General features: G+C 49.0%; 1 protein-coding gene across 1 annotated transcript; it reads left to right on the forward strand.

Moving 5' to 3' along the window:
* Window positions 1-5,779: 5,779 nt before the first annotated feature.
* Window positions 5,780-8,465, forward strand: NKX1-2 (NK1 homeobox 2; the record flags this gene model as incomplete). Its single annotated transcript, XM_081233513.1, has 2 exons — window positions 5,780-5,990; window positions 7,732-8,465. The coding sequence occupies 2 exons, from the start codon at window positions 5,780-5,782 to the stop codon at window positions 8,463-8,465; spliced, it is 945 nt and encodes a 314-aa protein (XP_081089639.1).
* Between the last annotated feature and the right edge of the window lie 4,821 nt (window positions 8,466-13,286).

Genomic DNA, 13,286 nt, shown 5'->3' on the forward strand with positions numbered 1-13,286 from the left:
GCTCATGGAGGCCGAGGGCTGGCCCTCCCAGGGCTGGAGTTAGCATAGCCATGTGAGGTGAACAGCCTGCTGGGGCAGCAAGGCTGCAGGCAGGGAGGCCAGGAAAGGAAGATTAAAGGCATCAATAACAAAGGATGAAATGATGCCATTTGCAGCAACATGGATGGACCTGGAGATGATCACACTAAGTCAGTCAGACGGAAACACACAAACATCATATGATATCACTTGCATGTGGCATCTAAAATATGATACAGGTCTTCCCTGGCGGTCCAGTGGTTAAGACTCCGCACTTCCACTGCAGGAGGAGCGGGTTCAATCCCTGGTCAGGGAACTAAGATCCCGCACGCCACTTGGTGTGGCCAAAACTTTTAAAAAATAAAAATAAAATAAAATATAAAATAAAATAGGATACAAATGAACTTATTTACGGAACAGAAACAGACCCACAGACATAGAACGCAAACTTATGGTTACCAGAGGGGAAAGGAGGTGGGGGAGGGATAAACTAGGAATTTGGCATGAGCAGATACAAACTACTATATATAAAATAAATAAACAACAAGGTCCTACTGTATAGTACAGAGAATTATGTTCAATATCCTGTAATAAACTATAATGGTAAGGAATACAAATATATATATATATATATCTGAACACATATATATCTGAATCACTTTGCTGTATACCAGACACACACACAGCACTGTAAATCAACTATACTTCAATTAAAAAAAAAAAAGATTGAAGGCGTGACATTTGGGCACAGAGGTGGGGAACAGAAGACTTTGTCCCCTGCCTTGCAGGAAATCCCCCAAGAATGATAGATCCTACAGGTCTCCATTCACCCGGGAAGCAAGTGCTTCATATACTTGCCAAGCTCTACCTTTCTCCCTTGTCTGTGTTCTGCCTGTGCCTCTCTTTGTACGGTATGAACATGGCGTGTGATGCTCGTGGTCAGAAAGAGCCTGCATTGTGTCTCTGTTCCTTCTGTCTCTGTCCTTCCCCAAGTCTCTCCTCATATGTCCTCAGCTTGTCACTTGGCATTTTTCCCCCATTCTCTTTCTCCCAATGACATGTCTCTACTTTTCCAGATGCCCAGAGCAATTTGGTTTGCCTGGCAATTCCCTTCTCTTGGGTTTCTCCTGGGAATATCTTAAAACGTTAGAAAACACTGAATGTAACAGCTTCCAAAACTGCATCCCAAAACCTGCACCACGGTCTCCTCCCAGGCAGTGCCTGAGCTCTAGTCATTTTCTCAGAGGTCCTTTTCCATATCCCATTTCTGTGTGTAACTTTGAAGGAAAGCCGTTCGATAAATGTCTACAATTGGACTTCACCCTGGAGCAGGAATGTGACTTCCTTGAAGAGAAGAACTTTACTGAACCAGGCTCTGAGATCTCACTTCCCTTGTTCAAATCTCAACTTCACCACTTCCTAGCTCTGGGGTCGTGGGCAAACGTGCTCTTAAGCTTGGTTTTCTCGACTGTAAATTGGGGATATAATAGTGCCTGCTTCATGGGGTCGTGCATGGGGAGGGTTAAATGAAATAACCCCAAATAAGCAAAAGCTTAGCCAAGTGCCTGGTCCAGAGCAAGTGCCCAAGAAAGAAGAGCAATTATTGTGAATACTAATTGTCGCTATCAGGACAATACCCCCTCCCATTGTTTTCTCACCTTCTTTGATGCTTCCTCCAAATTTCTGAAATAAAGAAATTGTTTTTTTAACCTGTTGATTTCCAAAAAGAAATACTGATTTCTTAAAGCAAGATATATTAAGTAAACATTTTTATTTGGGTTGCAGACTGGGGACAGGTGGGAGGGCTACACTTTGAGCTTTCACAAATCAAAGTCTCCGAAGTAGGTTTTTCAGAGGAATACTTGCTCTGCTTGGCAGCCAGAGTTCAAAGCCCTGGGGGGAAATGGTAAACTAGCTTTTAACTGTAAATGAACTCTCCAGCAAAGAGGTACAGAGTCAAGTAAACATTTAACAACTGATTCTGCTGCTGCCAGTAGTTTCTTTTTAACATCCAGTGCCTCGCCCCTCCCATTCTGCAGCCAGACTTCAGTTAAAGAAGTACGCGGTTCACTACTCCCCCTTTGTCACCAAGATGTGCCTTATGAAGCTGTCTCTTGGCATTAATGTCCTACCCCGTGGGCTGGCCCAAACTGCAGGGTTTTACCTAGAGAATTTAAGTTGTATTTTATTTCAGGAGCATAAGATTTTATCTAAGGTGCTTTAACACAGCTCCCCCTGCGTATACTGCAAATTCTCTCCATTGCTAACACTGTTCACGGCTCGGGCAGCAGCTTCTCAAGGCTGTGCTGGAATTATAGGCCACTTTGTTTGTGGAATAGCTCGGGAAGCTTGGCACCATTGATTTGCATCAGTGCCTCCAGAATAGACTTTGCCTTCTCCTTAAAGATACTATCTAAACTGTGAAATTCATTAAATAGCCCCAGAAATGGATCAGGTTATTTAACACGACATCCCTAATGGCGCAATATCTCAGCTGTCTGCACAGATAGTGAGCATTGTCTTGGATAGTGTTATCAGCCCAGGACACCCGCTATGAATATTGATCCCGAGCTTGTTACAGCCATCACTTGCCATCAGGACAGGTCAGGGATGGAACCCACCTAGCATCAAAGCAATTTAAAGACAGCACTCAGGCGGAATTTTAATGCCCACGCTGAAAACACAAATCAACTCCATGCACAGGGGGAAAGGGGCTTGCTGGCTCTGGATATCCTTATTATATAGGAACACCTTGTGTATAAATACACGCACGAGGACGTTAGCAAGTCAACACATCTCCAAATTGTTCCCATATGAAGTCTCACTGCCTTCTAGTCACTTACGAAGCAGGTGGCCAGAAACACAATTCCCCAAGGCACGCCCTCCCCTCACCAAATTGAAGAATTTAACCTGTTCTTTGGGTGGGGTGCTTCTCTTTAAGTTGGGTGAATAAGAGGGAGCATTTTCTATTCCTGCAGTGTTGATGGGAGACACCGCGGTGTTTCTTGTGGCATCTGTCTCCAGATGCCAAGTCCCGAGTGCAAGGGTTCACATAACCTTGTGCTGCACTGAACACACATATCAGAAATAAAGGACACGGAAAAAAGAAAGACAACTAATAGGAGTTCTGAAAGATTCACAGTCTTAAAGCACATGGCCTTTATGTGTTCTTGACTTTCCAATTTGTTGCTTCTACTCTTTCTGCTCCTTTTCTGTATTTAACACCTGTGGACCTCAAAGGAAAAACGATTCATATTATTTGAACAAAATTTTTGGAGACAATTGATAAAGTGAAATGAAAATGACCCAGGTTTGGCCTGCCCTGGCTTCTGTGCCTTACATGTCACTCTGGTTGGGGGCATTCGGTGCCCTCTGGAATGCCAGCCCACCTTCCTGTGAAAGTGGTTTCAATATTTCTTACAGAACAGATAAGAAGAGGGACCATGAGAAGCCAGAAACGTCCATTCTGGAGCTCCCTTAAAGAGATCTATTTCTAGCTACATTGAAGAACCTAAATCTGAAAAAATATGAATGTGGGTGGAAAAATGTAAAAGGGGACTGGGATCAGTGGGGAGGGAGAAAGAAAAGAAAGATTTTAAAAAAAATTTTATTTTATTGAAGTATACTTGATTTACAATGTCGTATTAATTTCTGCTGTACAGCAAAGTGACTCAGTTATACATATATACATTATTTTTTGTATTCTTTTCCATTATGGTTTATCACAGGATATTGAACACAGTCCCCTGTGCTATACAGTAGGATCTTGTTGTTTAAGAAGGTTTTTTTTTTGTTTGTTTGTTTTTAAATCAAGTGAGAACTGGGTGAGAAAGAGTTGTCAAAACCAAAAACAAAGTACCCTATCTGTGATCTGGAAGGTTCTGTGATTGGTAATCCAGGGTCCTGGGTACCACACTTTAGTGCCATGGCCACCTGCTTTGGTTTTCCCAAGGCCCACATTCCCTCTGATGGGAGGTGGTCCATGGGGCTTGGCCAGGGCACTTCCTGTTCTGATTTCCTTTTAAAAGCACAATCCATCTCTGCTTTAGGACTGAAGCTGGCTTGAATTTCGGCAGGGCTTTAAAGTCCCCAGGGAATACAGTGGCCGCCTCTGGGAGGGGCCACGAGGTTTGAATGAGAAAAGCTCCTAGAAGCTGGCCTGTAAGACCTTCTCTACAATAACGGAGAGGATTAACAGCACACGCCCCTCCCTCCTCCCCCACGCACTTCAGTGAGAAGGTTTCTCCTCTCCTTCCTACTCCTACCTGACCGGACAATCTTAATTGCCAAGTCATTGTTTGGAAACCCCATGGGGCAGGGAAGAAAGGGACAACAGCCTTAGAGGTAGTTCTGGGCAGAGGGGTAGGAGAAGCCTCAGAATCTGCCGCTGAGATAAATGCTTAGCGCTCAGACTTCTCCCCAAACAACAAAAGGGAAAAAAAGAATGTTAAGAAGGGCCTGGCTGGTGGAAGCTTCCCCGAGGACTGATGTGCACCATCCCACAGGACTTGGTGGGGCAAATGGAAGCTTTTACAATTGTCTCTGTTCTTTGACCTTAAATCCAAACCAGGCAAACATCTTTTAACCTTTTTCTTCTTGGGGCTAGGGGGAGGGGAGTATGAGGGTCAAAGATGCAGCCTGATTCCCAGAGACCCAATATCTGTGCACATGATCAAATCTGTGACTCTGAAGAAGCCCTGAAGGGCATCAGGCATTGCGCTTGGCGTCTCTGCAGGCCAGGGCAGCCACCCTCACCTGGCTCACCTGCCCCCACCAGAGCATCTCACCTGGCTCTGAGACCGCAACCCGCAAGTTTTCCAAAGCGTCAAGTCATCTTCGTGGAGGCTCAGACATCTCTCCAAAACCCCTGCTGCCCTCTGACCTCCAGAGTGGAAGGGAAAGCCTCTGACACAGTGCGGGACTTTCTTTCGTTATTTCCTAGCGAGCAGGACGTACTGAAAAGAATAATGGTCCGGGAAAGAAGCCCTGGGTTCGAATCCGGACTCTGTCACCAACTAACAGTGACCCTGGGCAACGTCACTTCTCATTTTTGAACCTTAATTTCCTCATCTTAAAGCTGAGATAATAGTCTTGCCAGGCCACGCCCACCTACAGGGATGCTCAGAGGATCAAACGTGATCGCGCAAGTCTAAGGGCTTTGTTAACTGTAAACTGTGAGAACATGAGGGCTTTTAAATCCGAGGTGATCAGGTCTGAGGCCATTGCCGTGATTCACTGGCGAAGCAGGAGATGTGCTGAGCGTTGCCTTGAAGTAATCAGTGCTGGCCTCAATTGCATCTCCAATTCAAAGGCGGGTGCACTGGGGGAAGGGTGCAAATCACAGCCCAAGTCTGGGTGGGTGTATTGGGAGGATCTCCGGGAAGAAAGCGTCCGGACTTCCCTCCCTCGCGCACCCCGAGTTCCCGCAGGTTGGGCGGAGGAGCGCTGAGCCGGCGGCGCTGTCCCGGCGGGAGCGCGCATCAGACTCACCAAGGCGCCCCCTCGCCGAGGCTAGAGGTCCCCGAGCCTTAGTCTTGGGGCTGCTGCGAGCGCGCCCTGCACTTGGAGGGGGCCTGGGCAGCCCAAGTGCCAATCCGCGCTCAGCCCCCCGCGGCTTCTCCACGCCCCCCTCCCCAGCTTCACTTGGCCGTCCCGACCCTCCTACCGGCTGAGAACTGCGGCCGAGCCACAGCCGAAGGCAAGCCCGAGCGCGGCCATCCCGGACTCCGCGCCGCCGGCCTCCGGCCCGCGGGCGGCGGGCATGCTGGCATGGCAGGACGGCGGGGCCAAGGCGGCTCCCTCCCACCACAAAATCTCCTTCTCGGTTCTGGACATCCTGGACCCTCAGAAATTCACCCGCGCTGCGCTCCCAGCCGCGCGCCCTGCTCCCCGGGAAGCCAAGAAAAGTTTGGCAGAGGCCGAAGCAAGGAAGGACTCCAGCCGGGACCCGGCCCCGCAGCGAGAGACGCCTGGTAAGGATGCGAGGCGGCCTCCGGCCCCGGAAAGCCCCAGCTTACATGATGAGATGGGAAGGTGGGAGGGAGGGCCGTGGATCGGGTGAGTAGCCCTTAGCGGCGTCTTCCCCAAGGGGAGAGGCACACAGGACCAGGCATGTAATTAAATTGACGCAGAAAGGGGGCCTCCAGCATCCTGGGTCAGGGATTTGTCACCGAAGCCTGTCCCTGCTCACCCGCCAAGCAAGCAAGGACCCCAGCTCTGATTTACTCGCAGAGGAAACTCTTACCCAGCGCCCACCTCGTCCAGGCTCATTCATTTATTGGGCATTTAATTGTCCCTTATGTGCCAGGACCTGGGCTAGAGACTGGGATAAAAGTCAGCAAAAACTTCGAAACCTGCGAGGTAGACAGCATCATCTCTCCATTTTCTGGATGAGGAAGCTGAGGCTGAATCATGTGTCCGAAGTCTTAGTAGGCAGTGAGGTCTGGTTTTCGCACCCAGGGCCCACTTCCAACCATCCAGAGACAGATGCAGAGACTCCGCTGCCACGCACGCTCACTCTCCCCAGACCAATCGTTGACTGGGCTGGGGCCGGAGTGGGGTGGGGTGACGGGAGGCTGTTGGTCGTTTGTCCTCGAAACCCTTTTGATTTAACACCTAACTCTGGGAATTGCTTGGCGGTCCAGTGATTAGGACTCCACCTTCCACTGCAGGGGACATGGGTTCGATAGGATCCCACAAGCCGTTTGCGGCAAAAACAAACAAACAAACAAAACAACTCCTAACTCTGGAGGACACCTGATGATGGGGTCCAGGAAAGTTTGTGTCTGAAAGGAAAGACAAAAAAACAGCAGGACCCAAGTTGGGTGAGGCGTGGGCACGAGGTTCCCTGGAAGGACGCCAAAGATCGGGGGCTCAGGTCAGGGAGAGGCTTGAAGTCTAGGCAGCTCCCCCGCTTCCCTTCGCCAAGTTTAGCGGTGATTGTCTGGGGCTCTGGGCGCCTCTGGCGGCTGCGCTTGGGCCTGGGCGGTCTGCCTGGTAATTGTGCGGATCGCCCCTCGCAGGGGCCGCGCTCCCCTTTCCCCACCCCCATGATCGATATTCTATTACTGGCGCCTGCATATCTCCTGCCCGCAGCTTGCAGGTACCGACTTCAAACCCCCTTTCCCTGTCTGATCCTAATATTGTTCGATTAAAACTTACCTTTAATAGATGACATCTATCGATCCGGCCCCGCACAAATCTGAAACTCTATTAACACGGCAGGAGAGAGAAGATGGGAAAGAGGGAATTTCACTTTAAAAGGGAGGAGGGGGCGCTTAATAACTTCTTTTTTAATTGCTGGCAGCTCCAGGCCAAAATAGGCTTCTAGGGACTGGGGAGACAGCCCCAAACGCGCTTGACATATAGATGTCTTAATGTACAACGATAAGGTTGTCCAATAAGGTTGTTATTTTTTCTTAATGTGGAGTGCCACTCATTCATTCGAAATACACTTCTCGGACGCCTACTAAGTAGTAGGTGGGTGAAGAGAAAGCGGGCACTGCAACCCTAACTCCCACCTCCTGAAAAGGGCTTGCAACTAAGAGCGGTCGTGGGGGTGAGGGCAGGGAGCGCAATTCCGGAGAGGGTCAGGGCTGGGCTCTGGGTTGGGCGGAGAGAGCTGCCTGCTCTGGGGAGGACGAGGACCAGGTCTGGGGACCAGGTCCGGCCGTGTAGTTCCGGGCTTCTGATCACCGTCCCCTTCTCCCCTAGATGCTGCGGGCGGAGGCGCCGGGTTGGCGTCCCCCCTGGAGGGCTCGGAGGCGGAGGAGGCGGAGGAGGAGGACTTGGAGGACGCAGGGCGGCGGCAGCTGCGGGAGCGGACTGCGCGCCTGCAGGAGGCCCTGACGCGCTCCCCCGAGGCCCGGGCCGCGGCATCGGCGGCGGGGGAGAGCAGCGCGGGCAGCCTCGCGGGCTCCCCGGGCTCGCCGGGCTCCCCGCGGCCCCGGCGCCGGCGCTCAGAGCCCAGCTGCTCCAAGCCGCGGCGCGCGCGCACCGCCTTCACCTACGAGCAGCTGGTGGCCTTGGAGAACAAGTTCCGGGCCACGCGCTACCTGTCTGTGTGCGAGCGCCTGAACCTCGCGCTATCGCTTAGCCTCACTGAGACGCAGGTCAAAATTTGGTTCCAGAACCGCAGGACCAAGTGGAAGAAGCAGAACCCCGGCGCTGAAGGCGCGGCGCAGGCGGGAGGTGGCGCGCCCCAGCCTGGGACTTCGGCAGGGGCTGGCGGCGGCGGCGGCGGCGGCGGCGGCGGCGGGGCGGGGGCCAGCCCGGGTCAGCTGGGCCCGGGCGCGCATCCTTTCCAGACTTTCCCTTCTTACTCGGCGGCCAACGTCCTCTTCCCGGCTGCCGCCTCCTTCCCGCTGACGGCCGCCGCCGCCAGGGGCTCCTTTGCGCCTTTCCTCGGGCCCTCCTACCTGACCCCTTTCTACGCCCCACATCTATGAACCCGGAGGCCCTCGGGCCCCACTTCGTCCGGATTCACGAGTGATTGGCGTGGACTTGTGGTCCCCACCCCACGGAGGGGCGCCAACGCGTAGGGACTGCCCCCTCCTGGTGCGCGGGTGTCTGCGCGCCCCTTCCCTTCCCGCTGCGGGGAGGCGCCGCCAGAGGGCAGGGAGAGGCCGCCCGCCGACTGCCGCCGCGCGCCTCCCCGCCTCGCTGAACCCTTGAATTCACGCGGTCCACTAAAGAGGGTCAAGGATCTGCCATCTTTAAAAGTGTCCGGAGACGGAGGCTGTCCTTAAACCTTCCCGTTTCTGGACCTTGTTCTTCACTTTCGGTCAGGCTTAATTCAGTTCAAGGGTTCTTTCTGAGGGTCTGGGTGTTCCGCGGCGCGGGGCTAACCCAGTGGCGGGGATGGGATGTCTCCAGAGGGAGACAAGACCCGCCCTCCAGCTGCTCACACCTAGGATGGAATCTTCAAAGGCTGTGGCTCACTCAGAGGGTAAGGAGCTTTCCCTTTTCACAGCTGTTTCCCATTTCATAATCTATTACTGGCCCAAACCCAGCGATTCCTTCCAAATACTGAACAAAATTGGAGAAAGCTGAGTCTGTGAGCGCACACTGCCGCCGTGAAATGGCCTATTTTTTAAATGCATAACAGTCTACATTTTTAGGTCTTCGTTTAAGGTTAGGACTTGAGCGCAACTCTCGTTCCAAACAGTCTCTCCACAGGCTATTCCTGAGAAAATGTGTACCTGATTTTTCGGAGGAGACCGGAAGTTCTTTTGGGAAATGCAACAGCTTTATTGCTAGACTTGCCTGCTGAAGTAGACGCACTTCCACACCACTGCAAGTTGTTTTCCTTTTTTTTTTTTTTGCTGTACGCGGGCCTTTCACTGTTGCGGCTGCTCCCGTTGCGGAGCACAGGCTCCGGACGCGTAAGCTCAGCAGCCATGGCTCATGGGCCCAGCCGCTCCGCGGCATGTGGGATCTTCCCGGACCGGGGCACGAACCTGTGTTCCCTGCATCGGCAGGCGGACTCTCAACCACTGCGCCACCAGGGAAGGCCCCACTACAAGTTTTGAGAACAGCTTTGATAAACCACGGCTATGGCCCCAAAGGCATAAAAATAACAAAGAGACAAATGGCTCAACTAAAATCTTGAGGTCTATGCATGAGTGCCCATTTGGGTATTCAGTATTCGATACTGTGAAACTTCAGTCTTGGCTAATATGTCTGTCCCAGCAAATCCTAGGCTTCCAATAGTGATCGAACCCGCGGGAGAGTTCGCGCCTCCAGCACAGGCTGCAGTCATGAATTGGACTATTTTTTTAAAGCACAAACTCAACATTTTTAGAGCTTCATCTAAGATTCTGAATTGAAAGATACTCTGTTCCACACAGACTCTCCAAGATGGCATGGTGAACAAGCAAAAGGTCGTTAGGGGCTGTAAAAGAAATAATTTTTGGGGTGTAAAAAGCTACCGTGGAAGCAAAAAGCATATTTACGATGGATTCAACTGCAGTAACTTAATATATGGATGAGCATTCTAACTGATGCTTTTGTTATCTCCCTTAAAAATTAGTTCTGTAAAATTCTCTTGCCAGCTTTGTTTGGAATACCCTTCCTTTAGTTTTTTATGTGATATGATTTGTAGCCCGTATCTCAGAAAACCAGACCTCCCCAACTAGGTCACATATGTTTCACTCTCACCTTTATTCAAGGACTTTAGGCCCGGTGATATCTATATGGATACCATATTCCTTGCTATTTCTTGGTAGCCTGTGTCATTAATAATTAAATTTAATGATCAGTGGCTTCTTGTAAAGTAAGAGCGTGCTGTTTGGTATTCTGAACACATGATATTATTATAACCTTGAAATATCTACTTCAGTTATTATCGGGAATGAGAAAATATCCCTTTCTTCCAAATTAAATGAAGATTTCACATTCATGGGACTCTCATAAGATTTGAGAATATGTATTATTTAGTTATAATTTGTTAATTAGACTCTTTTCCTTTTATTCTGAAGAAGAAAAGTGTCCCCAAACAATGCATTATGACTTTCTAAAAGACAACTGATGCCAGATGAGATTCAAAATGCAGTTACTATAGTTGAGAATATTATTTTATTCACTTTACATATCGATAAATATTCCTTCAGTAACTATTTCTCAGTTTCTCAAAAGCAACATTCCATGTATCCCAGTAGGCAATTCAAATACACAGAGGCAAGTCCTGTAACAAAGAAGCTGAATTTCTGTAAGACTCGGGAAACATTCTATTCCTCTCAGGTACCAGAATCACAGGAGACTCCATTTGGAGAGAGGACTGGGGAGGGAGGTGGGAGGCTTATCTGTCTATGGACTAGCATGGAGTGCTATACTTCCTGACCTTTCTTGTTTCTTCAGATTTTAACAGAGTAATGCTCGAAGCGTGTGACTTTGGACTTCTGCTGCTTTAAAAGGCCCAGTGGCTTTCCAACCAAATTCTTAGACTCAATCTATTGATGTGTTTGTCTAATAAATTTTGTTTGTAATAATTTCTTGTTTAATTATTTCTTGTTCTTTATTAGCAAAGCTTTTAAATAATTTTATAATTATCAGAGGTTGTATATATGTATTCCCATTCCTACCCCCCCACCAACTAGCATTCATCAATAGAGGGTATCTTTGCTCTAACATGACTTTTTTTTGTTTGAAAATCAATTTCAGGGGCTTCCCTGGTGGCACAGTAGTTAAGAATCCTCCTGCCAATTCAGGGGACATGGGTTCAATCCCTGGTCCAGGAAGATCCCACATGCTGCGGAGCAACTAAGCCCATGCGCCACAACTACTAAGCCTGCACTCTAGAGCCCACGAGCCACAACTACTGAGCCCTCGTGCCACACCTACTGAAGCCGGCGCGCCTAGAGCCTGTGCTCCTCAACAAGAGAAGCCACCGCAATGAGAAGCCGGTGCACCGCAATGAAGAGTAGCCCCCCACCCCGGACGCAGCTAGAGAAAGCCCATGCGCAGCAATGAAGACCCAACACAACCCCCCCAAAATAAATAAATTAATTAAATAAATAAATTTTTTTAAAAAAGAAAAGAAAATCAATTTCAAAGCCCCAAAGACAGCCGGTGCAGATGGTCACTGAACACTAACAGTTGCTTTGTGGCTTTAGAATCTTTTTTTTTTTTTTTAAGATTTTTTTGATGTGGACCATTTTTAAAGTCTTTATTGAATTTGTTACAGTATTGCTTCTATTTTATGTTTTGGCTTTTTGGCTATGAGGCATATGGGAGCTTAGCTCCCCAACCAGGGATTGAACCTGCACCCCCTGCACTGGAAGGCAAAGTCTTAACCACTGGAACGTCAGGGAAGTCCCCCTAACACGACTTTCTTAAGTCATCTTTTTCAGACCCTTGCTAGATACACACATAGTGGCTCCATTTGTAGGCAGTATACACAAACACACATTTAAAGCCATTTCCATAGTGAAAGCAAAGCATCTTTACAGAATTTTAATTAGTGGCTACAAATTAAATCAACACCAGGTTTCCAGGACATTAACTTCCTAGCCTTACTTTACAAGTTCTGAATACCCCATAAAGAGTCTGGTAGATAACTTTTCAGACTTGGGCCATCCACTGGTCATAAATTTCTGATGTTAAAAATGACCATTTTAAAATCAACTTATTTACAAGCCAGAAACAGACCCACAGGGGTGGGGGAGGGATAAACTAGGAATTTGAGATTAACATATAAAAACTACTATGTATAAGAAAACATAAACAACAAGGTCCTACTGTATATCACAGGGAAATATATTCAACATCCTGTGATAAACCATTAAGGAAAAGAATATGAAAAAGCATATATATATGTATATATATATCTCTCTCTCTCTGAATCACTTTGTCATATACCAGAAATTAACACAACATTGTAAATCAACTATACTTAAAAAAAAATTACCATTTCAGATTCCCACTTGAAAACATGTAGCCAGGGAGTCTTATTTAAAGGAGTGATTAGGGCTTCCCTGGTGGTGCAGTGGTTGAGAGTCCGCCTGCCGATGCAGGGGACGCGGGTTTGAGCCCCGGTCCGGGAAGATCCCACATGCCGCAGAGCAACTAAGCCCATGCGCCACAACTACTGAGCCTGCGCTCTAGAGCCTGTGAGCCACAACTACTGAGCCCGCATGCCACAACTACTGAAGCCTGCGCACCTAGAGCCCATGCTCCGCAACAAGAGAAGCCACCGCAATGAGAAGCCCACGGACTGCAACAAAGAGTAGTCCCCGCTCGCCACTACTAGAGAAAGCCCACGTGCAGCAATGAAGACCCAACGCAGCCAACAGTAAATAAATAAATTTATTTTAAAAAATTGGTATATTTAGGTAACCCCCGGGTTTGGAGCTGGGCCCCAAAGTGGGGACTGCATTTTAAATAAACCACTCTCCCAGGCAGCGGCTGATCGCGCTGGGTCCTCCTCTGCAGGGTTTCCCCTGGCCAAGAACACTGGGGGCAAGAGAAGACAGTCCACAGAAAAGAGCTGAGTGGGCAATCTTGTAAAATTACTTAGTTTAAAGAATCGATTCCCTCCTTGTGACCTATTCTCTTTCATGTGTACCTAATACATTTACAACAGGGGCCGATGTTCTCTTTGCTTCTAAATAACTCGCAGATCGTAAGGTAGAAGGGGCTGCATCCGGGGGAACTTTAGACAACACTTTCAGAAGTCCATACTCATGAGGTCTAAAATGACCACAAATACGCAGGAGGTTTTTTTTTTTTTTCTGCGGTACGTGGGCCTCTCACTGTTGGGGCCTCTCCCG

Source organism: Mesoplodon bidens (assembly GCF_964165515.1).
Source record: "Mesoplodon bidens genome assembly, chromosome: 1".
Lineage (NCBI taxonomy): Eukaryota > Metazoa > Chordata > Mammalia > Artiodactyla > Ziphiidae > Mesoplodon > Mesoplodon bidens.